The sequence below is a fragment of the Acipenser ruthenus genome, chromosome 13 (assembly GCF_902713425.1).
Source record: "Acipenser ruthenus chromosome 13, fAciRut3.2 maternal haplotype, whole genome shotgun sequence".
Taxonomy (NCBI): domain Eukaryota; kingdom Metazoa; phylum Chordata; class Actinopteri; order Acipenseriformes; family Acipenseridae; genus Acipenser; species Acipenser ruthenus.
In genome coordinates, this window is record NC_081201.1 from 34,734,050 (window position 1) to 34,752,991 (window position 18,942).

Below are 18,942 nucleotides of genomic sequence, written 5' to 3' on the forward strand. Positions count from 1 at the left end.
TATAGAAAGTAAGCAACAGACCAGCTAGGAATGAAACGCAAATGAAAAATAGCCACTGCTCCAAAGGGTGCAAGGGTTAGTTCTCTTTTATGAGGCTTGTCAGAACTGAACAAGAACCCAGATAAAAGGGAAAAAGGTTTGTATTAACAAAATGTTTGTTAAACTGAGATTGAAGGAGGAGTTGAAATGGTACAGCTGTGTGACGACCTTCGTCTGTCCCTTACGGAACAAAAATATATTTTAATATATTGAGTAATATAATGTAATACATTGATTAATATATTTCAATATATTGAAGATTACAACATGAATTATAGAATATATGCCAATGTATTTTCATTATATTGTACAATATATAAATCATACTCTAATATTAGTTTTTTTTGACATGTGAATACTTTTAAAGTAGTTAGTAGTTATACAAATGCAAATGGAAATGGAAAACAAACATTCAAGTAAACATTTAGTATCTTAAACAACTTGAAATATATTTTATTGTGTTAAACTCATTAAGAAAGTGAGCAAATGGCTAGGGGTGTCTTACTGTTTAAGCCCCAAAGCAGTAAAACTTCTGAGAGCAGGTGCACATCGGCCCCTAGCGGGAGATATGTGGTGCGTGCAAATTCTACTTCATGAGCATTCCATGAAATCTATAAAATGCATTTTTATTTTAAAAATACCCTTTCATTGACATTTCCAATTCGTAGTATTTATTAACAAAAAATAAATATTAAATAAAGGGAGTAAATTCCGGGGGTATGTACACACACACATATATACATTACATATATAACAAGGAAAATGTTTGTTTAAAGTATGGTTACTGATAAAATAACTTATTCAATACGTTATTTTATCAGTAACCATACTTTATCCAAATATTTTTCTTGTATTAGAAATATTTTTAGGTAACTACAACCCAACCCTAAGGTAACAATACACTTTGCTCCGCTTTCATCTATTCAGGTTAGTTGTGAAAAACTGTAATGGGCATTTTTTAAAAGTATTAAAATACAATTTATATTATGATAAAAAATATTGTTTCCATTTGACATTACGGAGTTTGTACAATGACGCTTGCACCACATGACAAAAAAAAAAAAAAAACTTTTCCTGCTCCTCTTCGCTCCCACAGTTATTAGGCTATCGGTGGAAAATGGCGGAAATAAAAAACTAGGAGCCCATTCAAGAACCACGGTGCACAACAACAAACTTGGTGTGACAAAAGTTTGTGGAAAAGTGAAAATGACGCGCTGGGTCCCAACTAAAAAAGAAAAATACGGCGTAGGTAAGTAAAAACGTAACTTTCTTTTTGAAACTACTGTACTTGGTTGTGCATTCGATTCGCAAGTTTTGGGAAGAACCCTAATTATATATATTTTAGCCCAGTCGTGCACCAAACTCTGCAGTACCTCCAACCAGGCCTCCGTCCTGTGCCATCCAGCATTTCTAGTGGAATTACCCACAATGGTTACTCATGCAAATCTCTGCTGAATCGCTTTAGCTCTGTATGATTTAAATAAATGCAAAATGTAATACTTTCCTTTCTTTGTAAATCAATCAAGGGTCGGGATGTGTAAGGAAAGGCGCGCCTATTTACAACAATGTATCCTTGCAGTGATACGGCCGCTTTAACATCTGGAATCAAATTTTGACGCGCTATAAATAAATGTAGTTTGTCGTTTAAGTTGTAAAATTGTCACAAAATGTTTACCCCGGTCTGTAAAAGCCCTCAATTGATACACATTATCGATTTTACAGAGCTCTCATCTTCTGTGTGATGCTGGGATAGATTGCTATTTTGTATTGGTGATGAAACAAAATGAATCTGGAGCATCGCATGCAGCATTCAAAACGCCCCGCGTGTTACTGTTTGTTCGGTCTGCCTTACATTCAGGAGTATTTTCTTAACTGCATTTAAAAATTAAAACAATGGAGGAACAGCGCGGTGTTAAAGGTGAACTATATGTAACACTGTGTGTTTTTTTCTTTTAAATAGTTTTGCTAGTCTGAGAGAGAAGGCTTCAGTGTATCCCGGCTGAAAAAGCAAAGCAGCATAGGCAATACCAAAAACTTTAAACCCTTTTTTTTCGTGGCTTAAAGGGGATGTTAGAATAAGATAACTTTACTAAAATTAGTTACTTTTGCAGTGTTACATTACTATCTAACCAAGAGCACATTATAAACAAAATGATATATGTACTATAAGACTTAAATCATATTGGAGAGAAAAAACAAACAAACAGTAGTACTTCAATTGTAAGACTTTGCAAAGGAACAGAAAAGGCAGATGCAGGAGCGCATGGAAATGCAGGAGGTTGTAAAACAAAGAAACGAACTGCTAAAGTCATTCACAGATGTATTCAAAGAATCGTTGAATCTCCAGTGGATTGTGCTTTTCAGTTCCTGCTTAAATATCTTAACGCATGATGCAATAAGAGTGCTCAAAATTATTCTGAACAAAGTCAGCGCTGGAAAAAACAAAACCGAAATACTAACCCTTATCGATCTGGTAACAGTTTGTTTTCAACTGAAGGGTACATTCAAATTATGAATATAAAGTTGCATTACAAATGTTACATGTACAGGATGGGCTTAGTCATGCAACATATGGATTGTTTTGCTGCAAGTTTTCATCTTCGTTCTTGCAAACATGTCAGAGCCTGCTAGAGCGTGCAGGCATTCAAATGGATCCTTTGGTACAGGTATTGCAAAAAAAGAGAGGAATTTGCACAACCTTGAATTGAAGAGGTTTGTCCAGTATTCTTGTCTGAATCGTGAACATCCCCTTTCATCTTCCCTGCAAATAGGAATGCTGTTTGACTGTGCTATTTGTATTGTTTGTAAACTATTTTCATTTCAAAGTACAGCACTACACAGGCCCACGTGACTGACAACAAACACAACTTGTGGGTGTGGTTATTTCTGCCGCTTGTTTTTGTGAATTGTTTTGTTTTCTCTTTTGTACATCAGTGCTAAATGGCATTATAAACATTTACATTTTTTTTAATGTTGTCAGCAGTAAGAGCATTGATTTGCGATACACATTTCTGAGGTATCATAAATCAGGTGATATCCTTAGGCCATGTAACCTGAGTAATGATTGTGAAACAATGCAAGCATGCCTGAAACTGGCTTCCTTGAACAGCCAATGAAAAGTCATCCTCTGCATACAAAAATGATAAACACGGGTGTCATTTTGCATTTTTATTTTGTATTGCAATGATTTTATTCAGCAGTCTTTTCATGTTTATACCTCCCTAGCAGTCTGTTGGATGTTGGATGTAGTCTTTGTGGGGAGGGGAGGGGAAGAGTGGGGAGGGGTGGGGAGGGGAGGGGAAGAGTGGGGAGGGGAGGGGAAGAGTGGGGAGGGGTGGGGTGGGGAGGGGAGGGGAAGAGTGGGGAGGGGTGGGGTGGGGTGGGGTGGGGAGGGGAGGGGAAGAGTGGGGTGGGGTGGGGTGGGGTGGGGAGGGGAGGGGAAGAGTGGGGTGGGGTGGGGAGGGGAGGGGAGGGGAAGAGTGGGGAGGGGAGGGGAAGAGTAGAGTGGGGTGGGGTGGGGAGGGGAAGGGTGGGGAGGGGAGGGGTGGGGTGGGGAGGGGTGGGGTGAGGAGGGGTGGGGTGGGGGAGGTGGGGAGGGGAGGAGGAGGGTGGGGAGGAGGTGTTGTGCATTTTCTGTGCTGATAAAGGCTATAGCCATAATGGTTTCTATTTGAAGTTTTAACTTTCATAAATTTTTTAAATTAGCCTAGCTTAGTTTCTTGCCCTTCAGGCATCTATATTAAACCGATAAGATAGAACTCAGCTCATGCATTTAACTTCTTCCACCTGCATTATTTTTTATTTTCCTTGCACATATAAATGTGACAGAACCACAACTGGACCCTTGGTCTCTCTTTTTTACTGAGCTGTATTCCCGCGAGGGTCTGGCACAATTCAGGTAGTTCATATCTTTATGGCAGCAATCGGGTCAGCTCACAGCAGATTTGCTGAGAAGATGGGCATCTGCTCACTGCAGTGGTCATGTGCAGCCTCCCTCATGAGGTTTGCACACTCACGTGTCATGATACAGTTGAGCAGACATTGGCTTTCTACACTGGAAAGCAACACAATGTCCAAAAAGGTACAGGGGATTGGCAGGGTGAATAACGGTCTTAATTTGGTAAACGCATCCACGGGTAAAACGTTTTGCGTACTTAAGTAAAAGTATTCAGTGGTGGTTACTGATGCAGTAAATTGAAAAGCCAATGGTAATTGGTTCATAAACTGAATGGATAAACTTCAGTGTTGTTTGTACAGTACGCACACTTCATTTCTTCATGCTGCCAGCTTGATATTCAGTTGTTTTCATAATTTTATGTAATTTGATCAGTGGACGTAAGATCTCTGCTTATGTCACTCAGGCTGGTACAGAAGAGGCCATTTTAAATGCTCATGCAAGCAGAATAAAAACGACCGTAATAAATGCTGCCTGGTGTTGTTTTCCAGTGAGTGTTTACTACTGGAGTTGAGCCACACTTCCCTCCCTTTTAGTATTTTGCTTAAAATATAAGATATTTAACAGTACAAATATGATATATAACTGTACTGACAAGCACATTCATTTTAAGCTCTCATTGTTTACAATTGTATTCACAACTAATACAGTAGCCTACATCTAATGCATTGTTAAACTTAATGCCTCCAGTAACAAGGTTGGAGTTGAGTTAGCATTGTTAAGATCCCTATGACATCTGTACGCCACTTCATCACAGGAAGTGAACAGAAATGTGTATTCAAAATGCAGTTACATTTTCTGCATATTTTATAACAAGCTTTTTTCTGATTTAGTAAAATAACATCACATTCCTGTGCCAATTTTTCATATTTCAAAAAACATTTATGGTGGAGGTTATCATTTTTTTTAATGAGAACGACTTGATCCACTGCTCTGAAGGTTTTGTAACGAGGCGTGGATGTCCTCGGTGTACTGTTTGTTACTTGCGTCACTTGTTTTTATTTATTGGGATATTTCTGTATGTACTGGATAAACCCTTGCTTTGTAGAGCGGTTTTCTGGAAGCCCCGTGGCTGCAATAGGCTAACATGTAATCTAGTTAAAAGGTTTATACACAATATTGATTCATACGACACTGCTGAAGATGACTTCCAATCAAAATGTAATCTAATACACTTCACCAAGCAATTGTGGGATATCCAGAGATGTGTGTACACATTAGTATGTGTATACAGGCACTCAACACACCCATTTCAGCATGCATGATTGATACCAGTGGTGAACATACACTATGTTGACACTGTATGGACAATTTGGACCCCCTTTCCCAGCACACTGTAATGCCAGTGTCTTGCCTGATATCTTTTCTGCATTGAAAATGGCTCTAAATAGTTATTAGGCATTATTTCAATGCAGAATTTGGAAGTTTATAACATATCGACTAAATTTACCTTAAGCGTTTGAAGGAATGTACATAGATTCATAGTACTGTCATTGATTTTTAGGTAACTTGCCACAGCACTGGGCAACAATGTTTTTAATTTTGCATAGATTTAAAAAAAAAAAAAAAAAAACGGAATGAATTTCAATTATTCAAACTTATTCAATTTTCAGCTCAAGTGAAGGCTGTGTGATGAACAGTAATACCAGTGTGGATCTGAGATCATTCTGTTCAATTGCACTGCTCGCCTTTGTGTAATGCAGCTTGTTCCTGTATTAAAATGAAAAAAAAAACTAATGAGTTTCAGTACATTACTAAAACTTGGAGAATTGCTGTGTTGGAACTAATTTGAATATGACTTTCAGAGAGTAAGTAGTGTAGACAATAAATGGTGTAGCCTAATATTGTTATTTTGTAGAGTTCTGTAAACAGAAACCGATCTGACTCAAAGATTGGATGACAGGAAGCTGACTAACTTCTGGGATTATTTTGTCTATTTGTGTACCGTGACACAAAAAATGACTCAGACAGTCCCTTGAGTTTCAATATCTGCAATTTTAATATGCCCGTCTTGCATTATTTACATACACTCAGTGTTGTATATATGCATGTGTACAGTTAAATGTTTATTAACGCTTTTTGTATATCCCAAACGTTTTAATAGAGCACATTTGCATAGCGCTATTTTTAAAATAATCCCTGAATTAAATAAATGCTTTTATAAAATGTTTATTAAAGGAGTGTAGCCCCTCCATCCCCACCCCCAAAAAAGGATTGATCTCATTTAATGCTGTATACATTTACATAAATACTTTTAGAATTAACTGTCAAGGTAGTAGATCTAGATTGAGATATTTATGGTAAAAGTTATATAATCACAAATAAACAACATGACCTGCTGTGAAGTCCCTGCTTGCAAAGTGGTAAGTTCGCTAAGGCAGAAACAGTTTGCTGCTGGGACATAATAAATATACTCCAGAAAGTGCCATAATGCCAGAAAGATGCTAAACACTGCCAGCTGAAAAACAAGGCTGTGTGGTCTTTACAGTCACATGGACCAGTAACAGAGTTCTGCACATGTATCCAGTTCAGTGGGCTCCAGTGACTGAATACAGCATTAAGAATCTTTCCAACACACTTACAAGCAACATGCAAATTAACAGCTTGTACAAAAAAGATTTGATTTTTAAAAAATAAAAAACAAAAAAACCAGCACGCCAAAGCCTTTGTCTTTAAACATTCCTTGCATTGTATATTTCATTTGTTCATCTGATTCTTGGAGGAAGACATATTACACTAAACTACTCTGCGAATCTTATGTTTTGTTTTGTTTTTTCAAAGAAGAGCAGGGGTCTTAACCTTGTATCCTGGCTAAATTCTAACACAGGTAAAAATCAGACTTTGCTACCCCCTCCCTCCATCTCCAGTGGATTGTGCTGTTCAGTTGCTGCTTAAATATCGTAACACATGCTGCTATAAGAGTGCTCAAAATTATTCTGAACAAAATTGGCGCTGGAAAAAACAAACAAAATACTAACCCTTATATGATCTAGTAACAAGTTGTTGTCGACTGAAGGGTATATTATGAATATAAAGTTGCATTACAAATGTACTGTAACATTTTACATGTACAGTCATGCAACGTATGGATTGTTTTGCTGCAAATTGTCATCTTCATTCTTGCAAACATGTCAGAGCGTGCTAGAAGTTGTACAGTTTTAACATAGCAGGCATTCAAAATGTGTCCTTTGGAACAGGTATTGCAAAAAAAAATAAATAAATTTACGCAACCTTTAATTGAAGAGGTATGTCCAGTGTTCTTCTCTGAATTGTGAACATCCCCTTTCATCTTCCTTGCAAATAGGAATGCTGTTTGGCTTTGATAGCTGTTTAAATTGTTTGTAAAGTATTTTCATTTCAAAGTACAGCACTACACAGGCCCATGTGACTGACAACAAACACAACTTGTGTGTGGTTGTTTCTGCCGCTTGTGTCTTGTTTTTGCGAATTATTTAGTGTTCTCTTTTGTACTTCAGTTTGAAGTGGCAAGGAATGAAAAAAAGAAATAAAATGCGTTGTCAACTTTATGTACTATTTATTTTGGGAATAAACAAAACAATGTTTAACTTGAACTGCTATTTAGCATCTTTTGTTTTGTAGTTAATTCACTGGGGTAAAGTAAGTCCTACACAATGTATTCTTTATATTTTTCTAAGTTAATGTGTTACTTTATTATAAGGTCTTTCTGTAAAATAAAGGCACACAACACACACGGGCCACGGCCACGCCACCTGCAACTGCTGCTACGCTGTCTCTGCCTGCATTCAGAGCAATATAATGGCTTTTATTACTTTTTGAAAAACAAACTAATATCCTAAAAAATATTTAAATTGAGAGCGAATATCCGAATATGAAAATCCAGTGTTCGTCCCAGCACTAACTACAGTGCTAAATGACATTATGAACATTACATTTTTTAATGTTGTCAGCAGTAAGAGCATTGATTTGCGATACACATTTCTCAGGTATCATAAATCAGGTGATATCCTTAGGCCATGTAACCTGAGTAATGATTGTGAAACAATGTAAGCATGCCTGAAACTTGCTTCCTTGAACAGCCAATGAAAAGTCATCCTCTGCATACAAAAATGATAAACACGGGTGTCATTTTGCATTTTTATTTTGTATTGCAATGATTTTATTCACCAATCTTTTCATGTTTATACCTCCCTAGCAGTCTGTTGGATGTTGGATGTAGTCTTTGCTGTGTATTGTTTATATTGCTACATGTAGTCCTTGTAGGAGATTTATATAGTAAAAATGCACTAACTGATATCGACTTACTAGGCTATGGATTACGTTCATTTTAAATGTAAACAAGTTAGCATGGCATGAGCAAAAAGCCTTTCAAATTAAATCTCTGTTTAATAAGAGTAGCTTAATGATTTAAGGGTGAGCTTGGAAGGATTATTAACCTACATTTTTGATTCAGTGTTTAACACTAAAAGATTAACACACCTACCCCAGGGACATTACATTTACATTGTAATGTATTTGAGAACCAATTTATTTTGATGAAACTTGCTTTGGAAACTTCTTGGTGCCCCTTCTTGTATGATAATCCAGTTTTGAATGAATTCTGGTTCATGATTGGTTGACATCAGTGGTCATTCAAAGCTACATAAATGTGTCTCTTTGCTTGTGTTTGGTTCCATGTATCATGGTTGCCACAAACACGATCTTCAATGACGGGAACTGTTGCATCATTTAAATCAAAAGAAGTGTATACATTTAATAAAAAATTATTTTTTGGAATAATGTAAAGACATCAGATGAAAGATTGCATTGCAAGAACTGCATCCCAAGAGGAGCAGACTGAGGACCCACCTATGTCACATGCCTGAGGGCTTCATGAATTAATTTCCTATATAAGTTTACTGTACCCGTGGTGCTTTTAATGTTTGCCCACTGGACAGATGGCCATGGGTTTGTTCATCTCTGGGGGCGGGGGGGGGGGCGGGGGTTGGAAACAATTTTTCTGAAAAGGCAGATGGGGCTGGTTTGAAAAAAGTAAATATGGATTTTCTTCCTAGATAACACAGATAAGAACCCGTCCCTACTGAGTCCAGACTAATAGGTTTACAGGAAATACACTATAATGCTCATCCATTTTCCAGCACCAGAAGATAGCTAACCCGATGCAATGAAACGCAGGCTTTCAAGAGAATTATACAAAAGTCAGCTATACTGTAGACGTTTAGATGGAGGATTTTCTTTTTGGGTGACTGAGTGGCAAACTTATCTGTTCCTTGCAGTTGCTGTAAACCTGACTTTTGGAGCTTTATTTATTATTAAAGTCAAGCGAGAAAAAGGAGAACATTTTAATTGAAAACACCCTTCAACATTTAATAGGAATTGAACATCAAGTATATCCCTTAGATGGAAATAAAACTCCCAATGCAAAGGAGGCTGAGCCTTTGAACAGTTCTTGCTTGATTACACACACCTGAGCGTTCATCTCCGTGGTTTGGCTGGTTAAGCCAAGCATGCAGCACAGTAAAAGTTTATAAGGAAACTGGTTCAAATGTGACATGAACATTCCTCCTTGCAAGTTTGTGCTGCTGTGGTAATGTATTATAAATGGCCTATCTGCGTGTATAACAATAAACCTGCGCAGTTCAGTATCTGTTCAGGCCACTTTGTCATCAGTGGGAGTTCCTATCTTGCATAGTCACATGATCCCAGAGTCAAAATGTTCTTGTAATAAAGGAAACATCCAGTATACACAATTAAACATTTGTTTCTTAAAACATGCTCAGGTTTAAGATGACAGTAAAACCTGGAACGGATGTGTAGAATTGATTTGCATTTTATTATGTTTGCTGTATGTTTTTGTTTTTTTTAAAGTGTGTTTTAGGGATTCTGTAGGGATTCTGTGTTGCACTGAGCCAGGGGACAGAGGAAGCTTCTCTACTAGATTTTTCTGACTTGTTCATTTTTGGCTGGTAGAGCGCCTGATTTGATTTATTATTTCCAGTGCTGCACAATCTGGCACACCCTCCAGTTGGAAAGATTGGAGTCGTACACAGAGGGCTTTTGTGCATTCTCTGATCTGTGTGAATAAATGTTGCAAAGGAAAGATGACTTGTCAGTACTAAGCCTAAACATTTAATAAAATTAGTTTTGGGGGCAAAAGCTTGCATGTTTTGTAGACAATATTTATTACTTTCAGGCATCTGCTGCTAAATTCTCACTTAGGACCGTAGTTATTATTGTAATGAATCTACCCTTTAGCAAGCAATTGGTATTTAATTGGTTTATGTAGCATAAATGACATTATATAAGTTTGTATTAGACCTTGTAATAGAAAATGCGTTCACTTATGTTATGAAATAAATCAAAAAAAGTACAGCAGAGAATTATACTGTGTCTTGAAGCATCTTTCTGGGGGGGGGGGCTTGTGTCTTATATTATTTTGTAAGACTGGCATCTCTGTTGCTGCTCCTTCAATGCTGCTATTTCAAGAGCAGACTTCATATTTTCAGTTTTCTCCTATAATTTCTTGGTCGGGTTTGATTGTGGGCATCGTATAATGAAAATGAACTCTTGTGTGTCAGTAATTCTACAAAGCTGCTGCCGACACAGTGTCAAAGCCTCCTTCACGTCACCTCAGATGGCTACCTAGTTGAGGTAAGATGGTTTATAAAAGTTTCTCGGGTATAGAGACAGTACAGTTTGAGTTTGTGTCTTATTTGGTACAGCGCTGCATTCTATGATTTCCTCAGTTAAGTCTCAATGCCGCTGTTGTTCAGTAAAAATTAGCCTCATCACTGCCACATTATTTCAACCTCTGGCCATATCAGTGACACACACACACACACACACACACACACACACATATACTACAGAGCTGTATTCTATGACTATCAAATCCCATAACCTGTGTTTTCCCTTTGCGGACACCTTTAGGTCCACATCAGTGGCAGATAGCCAGCAAACTTGTAGTTGTAAAGCCTAAAAAATCTGGCATAGGCATCTAGCAAGGTTTAAATAGAAAGAGGCAGTACATGCTAATTAGTTAGATCAATTGATCTTTAATTACAACACTGGCATTGCTTTTTAGTTGATGCATATTAACCATTCAGCAAGTCCTCTCTGTAGCTGCAAGATATAACATGTGTCCTGTGGGGTTTTTCGAGCACTGCAAGGCATGTTGGATCCTTTTGTGTTCCAGATGTTGGAACTGAAGTTACAGGAAGTATTGTATAAATTATACAATCGATGTATACATTGATATACAGCTGAATATCCTTCCTTAAAAGTCTAGAGGACAAACACAAGAACACGGTTCAATGGGGGGAGGGGGGGAGGAGGGAGGAAATGCAGTAGCCTTCAGTTCAGACTCAGGAGTGTAGGTGCTTTTGTATTGCACACTCCTTTTTTCTGGCAGACTGCAGCATTAAAGCCTATTAGATCTCTGCAAAGCTAAGCAGGGTTGGGCCTGCTTGGCCCTCATAAGGAATACTGGCAGCTGCAGGAAGCGGTGTTAATTGTCTAGCAGGGCACTGTCATATCAGGGACAGACCTTGGCAGAAAGCACCAGCCTGGTTCTCGGGGGCACCGTCCTTTTTGATATGCTTGCATTTCTTGGGGAATCAGACCTATATTGTAAAATGTATTTGCATAGTGTTGAGAAACCGCAATTAGGCCATGAGGACTGCATTTTGTGTTTTGGAACAATAAACAACTGCACTATGACAGGATGTGATGTAGAAGTATACTTCTATTATACTGCTGATGGAAGAAAATGTAGCACTCCCTGTGGCTGAGCCACCTCTGCAGCTATTACAGCATGGGCATGCATGGGCAAGGAGTTTACAACATTTTGGATGATCTCTAGAGCAGCTGGTCTGCTGACCATTCATCTTCCAAAGGTTTAGGAAGAGAATGCAGCATTGTACAATAGGTTTGGAATGCCTTGCCCAGGGGCATCAGTTAGGGTTACCCATAAGACCCAAGTTGGATTGAGATTTAAGTGTTCTTGTCCGCACCATGCTGGGATATTTCCAAAGTTCTATTCAGGCTGGATTCAGACATGTGATCTTTTGTCTTAGAGCCAAATTTGCTGCACCTGCTGAACTGCCACCACCTTAGCTGTATGAACTGAACCAGGACTGCTCTTCAATAAACAATGTTGTAGTAACGCAGAGCCGCCTTCTCCAAAATCACACAAATGCCATCCCAGTGCCGCATAAGGATATCCTTGTGCCAGAGCATGACGGTGTGAAAATGTCTGAAAATGTACCTTGATTACTGCAAAGCAGTCGGCTCATTAAAATACAATGCAGTTGTTGGCAAGAAACTGGGATTTTCTCCTGACTAAACCTTTGTCCTTTTGTTCCCAAGCTGTCTTCCAAATACCAGGTTCATTTTCACAGAACACGCAAAAAACAACCAAGACCCCCCGCAATACATTATTATTTTAGATCTTATTAAAAGGACAATGCATTTTTGTCTTCTAAAGTAGAAGGTATTCCAGTCCACATGATTCTTTCAACCAGCCACTTCTTAAATTATTAAATTGAGCCAATTAAATGTGCATCCATCTCCTTTAGCAGTTGGTTAATGAATTAAACCTATTAAACCAGGAGTGAAATGAGCCTTGAGCAATTGGAGCCCACCACCCTTGGTGTAAAGTGCTTTATCGCTTCATCTGTGTGTTCTTTGTGTTGCACTGTTCTGTATTCATAAACTCAGAGTAACTAGGTAAAATGTGTTCCAGGGCATTAAACAGGCAGAAAACGTGTGCTGCTTGAGAGCATTATAGAACATACTGATCCAATATACTTTTTTTTCTTTTTAAGTTCTTTCTTTCTTGGAATATACATGTTTGAGAAACACCAGCTGTATAGTAAGGACGCATTCCGCTTCCACAGTATTGTTGTTATCTAAAATGTAGCAATGTGCTTTGCAGTAGGTTGCTGTTTATATGGCGCAATGAAAAAAAGTAAACCCTGTATTTTATGTAAGTTTGCTTGGGTACTAAGATGCCACTCCTTCTAGGGAAGTAGGGTATGGGGGGAGATATTTCATGACTCGGTCTTCCCTGAAAAAAAAAAAAAATTCATTGATGAATTGTGCGTAGATTTACTGTAAGCATGGTGTTCTGAGGCTTATTAAAACCTTGAGTGTGTTTATTATCTGCCTATAGAGACTTATGAGCCTGGAGTATTGGCTATGGTATTTGCTTCCATATGGTACTGTGGGCTGATTAGTATGAATTGTATGGTGGAATTTGCACAGTTTTATTTTCTCCGAGGACAATATGATTTTTGAAAAGACCCACATGGATTAAAATAGACTACGGTAGCTGCAACATTCCAGTATGTGTTCCAACTCCCCAGTACATTCCGCTGTTACCGCAGCTACATCCCTTCTGAACTGAACACCCAAGTTCTTTTTAAAGGTGTGTTTATTTACACATCATGGGGAAATCACATGGATCATGTATGGGGAATAGACTACTTAACCTTTATTCTGAACCACAAAATGTTGCTTCTAAGCATGCGGCACATTGTATTATGCACTGTTGCATGCATAGTAAGCAGAACACACCAATGCCAACTTTCCATCTGCCCCTGGGAACCGATTTGAAATCAGACTTGTTCATTTCCATCAGTAATAGGTGATTTCAATTGGAACTCTGCCAGCCCCAGCTGAGATGCACTGATGAACGAAGTTCCCTAATGACAGTTCAATGCAGAGGATGCAAGGGGTGCTTTTTTAAATGTAGGACTGGAGAAAAAAAATATCATATGGGGTGGGGTGGTGGGGCTGTGATCTTTTTCAGGATAATAATAGTTTGCTCAAGAATGATGAAGTAATACATCAAAATGCAAGTAAAGATTTGACCTAAATAAACTTGACTCATTTGGGTGGCAAATCCTAGTAAAACATGGAAAAAAATAACGTTGGTTCTGATCCCTCAAATAAGGCGAGCACAGCCATGCGTTGTAATTAGTGGTCTTGTCACCTACAGCAGTGTGGAGTAGTGGTTAGGGCTCTGGACTCTTGACCGGAGGGTCGTGGGTTCAATCCCAGTTAGGGGACACTGCTGTTGTACCCTTGAGCAAGGTAGTTTACCTAGATTGCTCCAGTAAAAACCCAACTGTATAAATGGGTAATTGTATGTAAAAAAAATAATGTAATTGTATGTAAAAAAAAAAAAAAAAAAAAAAGTGATATCTTGTAACAATTGTAAGTCGCCCTGGATAAGGGCTTCTGCTAAGAAATAAATAATAATAATAATAATAATAATAATTATTACACACAAGAAACTTCCAGGACAAACAGCTGTGCGTTAGACTACTCAAAACAGAAATAACTATTATAAGACAGAATCTTTAATCTGAGTTCCATAATTATTATGAACTTTGACAACGTTTGTAAATGTGCCTGTTATTCATGACGCTGTGGGTTTCATATGATCTTGTCTGTTCTCAATCCTGATGTGCTAACAAAATACATTTACTGCACTAAGTAGTGTTCTGTGATACGTCATTTAGGGAGTATCAATATGATACTATGCACAGTATCATGATATTAGATACTATCGCGATACTTTAGATCATGTGTCCATTACATATTAAGTGGCTGCCAAATTCCTTTTTTTGCAAGTGCAAAGTACATGAGGCTAATACACAGTTAATGCTATAGCATGATGGAATGCTTGCTGTTTATACTAATATCTCTCTCTCTCTCTCTCTCTCCCTATCTATCTATCTATCTATCTATCTATCTATCTATCTATCTATCTATCTATCTATCTATCTTATAATATAATATTCTGCTGAAAACGAGTATATTCAAAGGTCATTGCCACGGACTATAAAATTCAAATAAAACTGGTAAGAAGGCACAACACATGGAAAAGACTCCATGTTCTTTATTTCTTACATATAAAAAGAGAACTCTGGCGTTTCGGCCAGCTTCAAATACTTTGATTACATGGAATCTTTCAATTCTTATATATAACAAAGAAATACTTTCCTTGAAGCAGACTTTTTATAACCAGGCCAGATGTTTTACATACAAAAATGTGAGCAAGGAGTGAAAAAATGAAACACTGTTGTGGAAGCTGATTTACACGGTTACTGCAAGAAATAGCTTGATGAGGTTCTTGCTTGGATCAATAAACAACCAAATTAGCAAGATGGGCCAAATGGACCTCCTCTTGTTTGTAACATTTCTTATGTTCTTAAAAAGTCACATACAACATAACACCTCCTTTAATCAACGTGCTAGTTTGGTTGTTAAAAAGTCTTGCAAAGAAAGTAAAGTAGACAAGACAACCACTTTAGCTACTATAATAAACTGTAAAATAATTTTTATTGCTTTCATGCTGAACCTGTAGCAATTTGCATTGGTGGACTTTTGTTTTCCTCTGCAGGTGAAGCATCCCATTGATCCTGTTACCTGTAGGGAAACTGATATGCTGGCAATAAAGTCTGTATTCATTCTGGTCTTGCCATCGCTCATGCATGCAATTCAAAACACAGGATTTTCACAGCTATCACATTACATGCACATAAAATACAAATTAACACAAAATCCAAATTTTTGACATGCGGTAGAGTTTTAATGACACGTCGGCAAATTATATTTTTGCAGCTTCTAGGAAATGCACTGATCAGCTTCTAGCACATTCTTGTTTTATGTATTATCTTTGCTGTGACTTTTTTATAAATAATATTCACTGTGATTCACTTACCTAAACTAAAAGAACGGAAGAAACTACAGTAAAAGTAAACTTCGGCAAAGACATCGGGGTGACGATCTGAAAGATGTTTAAATAAACTGGTGGCATTTCCTCCTTTAGTTTTTCACTTCATTAAAACACTTTTGATATTTTGATTGTCTGCCTTAAACCAGATTGTTGTTGTCATCTGACTGAATTCCAAAATGGTTCCACACCAAGCTTCTCTCTCCGGCATTCGCCATGACTGCTGCAGTAATTTACTTTCTCCAGAACGCGCAGGGTAGTTGGTCACTTCCGCTAAGCAGAAGTGAGTAAGCTTAGTTCATATTGTTTTTAAAGCACACAATTAAAGAGTTTTGTTTTAAAAGCGCAACACCAAACACTATCAAAAACGCGATACTTCCATATTTTTATTTTACCCTGATATTAGTTATCGTAGGATTTTGGTATCATGATATACCGTAGGTATCGATATACTGTGGAACAGTGAATCAATAATCATATTGCATTAAAGAACGTGTAATTATCAGATTATATACTGTACACCTTTATAATGCAAATGTATAGGTTCCATGCTGCTGGCTGGATGGAGTTTAGACATTACACATTACAGCTCGGGTCATGGACTCCTACAGAATAATTTCTCTTTGGTCTAATGAGATTTGATGTTGGTGTATCACTGAATAATTTAAATTGGTAGCTGCTTGTGAGGTTAATGCAAGGAGCAAATACAGTGCTGTGACATTTTTCTTTTTTTTGCTTAAATTGTAAATGAATTCAAATGAGTTAATTTCACCTGAAAATTGCTACTGTATCAAGCTGTTAACCTGAATTTCTATGAAAGGCATTAAAATAGACCTTATTATTTTATAGGACAACTTGAAGCTGGTAGTGTGAAAATGACATTGCATGGTAATAGTGTTCTGTTTAATGTAGTCAAATCCTTTAGGCCTAATAAGATGCTTGTTAAAGTGCTGCAGAACACACTGCATTGTATAGAAGAAACACATGGCTTTACCTACCTTGTTTGCTGTTCCCACAAAAGCTACTCCGTTCAATCAGAGCTCCAGCGTTGTTGCAGGTTGGAGTGGCTACAGTATGATGCTTCTAAGAGAAGTCCTATTTCTCCTGGTCAACGCTCCAGAGTGAAAGTTCAGAGGTAGTATAGGCCTGATTGCACCTGGACAATTCTGAAACACATGTGAAGGTCAAGTAATGTGTTTCTTTTAAATGCTGCAGGCGTTGAGTAAAACTTTAATGGACCCTTAAAGTAAAGTGCTGCATCTTATCCAGTCTTATCCAGGGAAAAGAGTAGCCTGACTACTGCAGGTATCTGCACTGTGTACTAATGTTTAGTCAAAACAGTGATTAAGGCATTTGAGAATTATTCTGTGATTGAGATGCAGTGATGTTGGAACATTGACAATGTATTTATTTTTTTGGGGAGAAAGTGCGAAAAAAAAGTAGGTTGGAAAATAGGTAGTTCATTTTTAACCGGTGTTCATCTAAATCCACACACAACAACAGACCTAAATAAGGGTCATTCTTTAAGTCACAATGTGCTTTTCATCTTTGGCTCTGATACAAATTAGTTTGCACTTCTGCAAACAAAGGTGTTGTGCTGTTGCGATAATTTAGAAATGATGTGTGTTTCATTGTGAAGCTGAGGATGCTGCCTTGAGCACATGGCAGGCCCCCAGGAACCGCTGCTGCCACCTGTCAGTGCAGTGGGAGTTTATTGCATTTTTCAATATCTAATATTTGGTTGCTTTATTGCTTTCCCCCTCCCCCAGCAATCTATAATTATGATGCCAGAGGAGAAGAGGAGCTGTCTCTACAAATTGGGGACACAGCACATATATTAGAAACATATGAAGGTTAGTAGATTGCTGTCAACCATTACACAGCTGTTTTAAGTGATGGTGCATGTGATCATTCAGAGTATTATCAGTGACAATATTGGTTTTATTTTTATTTTTATTTTGTATAATAACGTGTTGCTCAGCTGGAAATAACTGCAAACATTTACAAATCTGCACAGTTAATTTGTAATAGCTAAATTTGTTAGTTCAACTTTGGACATATTGCAATAAAGGGGCTCAAGTGTATTAAAATACCTCTGCACAGTGAAATCAAACCTCTTCTGAATTTTGTATTCTGTTTCATTAAGCTGTAGAATTCAGTAACCAGCTGGTTAATGAAAGTTGCATGCCGCCACACTGATATTTTGAGCCAGTAACACCCCACGGGGATGTATAGTACATATCTATTTTTATTTAGATTTAATTTAGAACTGCTCATCTAAAATTTCATACTGACAGCCAGTGTTCTGGCCTCTTGATTGGTTGGGCCAAATATCTAAGGATCATGACTTTGCATGGAAAGTTGGTTCAAATGATTCCACATACCTACTGTAGGAACCTAGGCAATCGTTGCCCATGATTTTCACAGGGGAGGGGGGCACTTTCCCTCCCACAAATTCCCTAGTTTGGTGAAAATAAATAATTTAGGACTTTAGCTTTATAAAGACTCACTGGTTATTCAGTGTATTTTATAGACATGTTTGAATAACTTATACCTGTAGCCCTATAGGAGACCAAGCAAATTTGTAGAAAAGAAACATTCATAATTCTTCTGTTGTCTCTTGTCAGGCTGGTACAGAGGCTATAGGATAAGAAGAAAGTCCAAAAAGGTGGGTATATTGACCTGTCATTAAGGAAGTAACATGAATTCTAAAGTTATGGAAAAAGGTAAAGATTTTTTTTTATAAAAGTTGCATTCGACTCCTTACTCAGCAGGTCATGGAAACCAATTGCTCTGAATTATGCACCAGATCACAAATACGTCAAGAACCATGAACCTTCATCCGACATGGCACTTTCTAAAGGGATTGCCCTTAGCAGATTCACCTCTATATATATATATATATATATATATATATATATATATATATATATATATATATATATATATATATATATATATATATATATATATATATATATTAAATCAGTTAACCCTAGTAGTGACTCTTATTGTCACACTGTAACACTGCTTGTTAGTACAACTTTATTATTATTATTTTTTTGTAATCATTATTTATAACTTTCTCATTGTTCTTGTGTGGGTCCCCAAGTGGCTCACCTGGTAAGGCTGTTATACAGTCAAGGGAGTGCAAGTTCGTGACCTAGCTGTGTTAAGTTGTCGATCTTGGCTGGGGATCATTCCTAGCACTCCAGTGACCCCTACT

General features: G+C 37.6%; 1 protein-coding gene across 4 annotated transcripts in view; it reads left to right on the forward strand.

Moving 5' to 3' along the window:
- The first annotated feature begins 1,109 nt into the window (after window positions 1-1,109).
- Window positions 1,110-18,942, forward strand: part of LOC117418396 (dedicator of cytokinesis protein 1) — a 198,132-nt gene continuing 180,299 nt past the window's right edge. For 3 of the 4 annotated variants that reach the window (XM_058985202.1, XM_058985203.1, XM_058985204.1), the window contains exons 1-3: window positions 1,110-1,288; window positions 17,486-17,569; window positions 18,344-18,384. In XM_058985202.1, the coding sequence (XP_058841185.1) occupies window positions 1,246-1,288; window positions 17,486-17,569; window positions 18,344-18,384 (168 nt within the window). In that variant the 5' untranslated portion in view covers window positions 1,110-1,245. The remainder of the gene's footprint in view (window positions 1,289-17,485; window positions 17,570-18,343; window positions 18,385-18,942) is intronic. The other variant, XM_034031388.3, reaches the window with a different exon arrangement.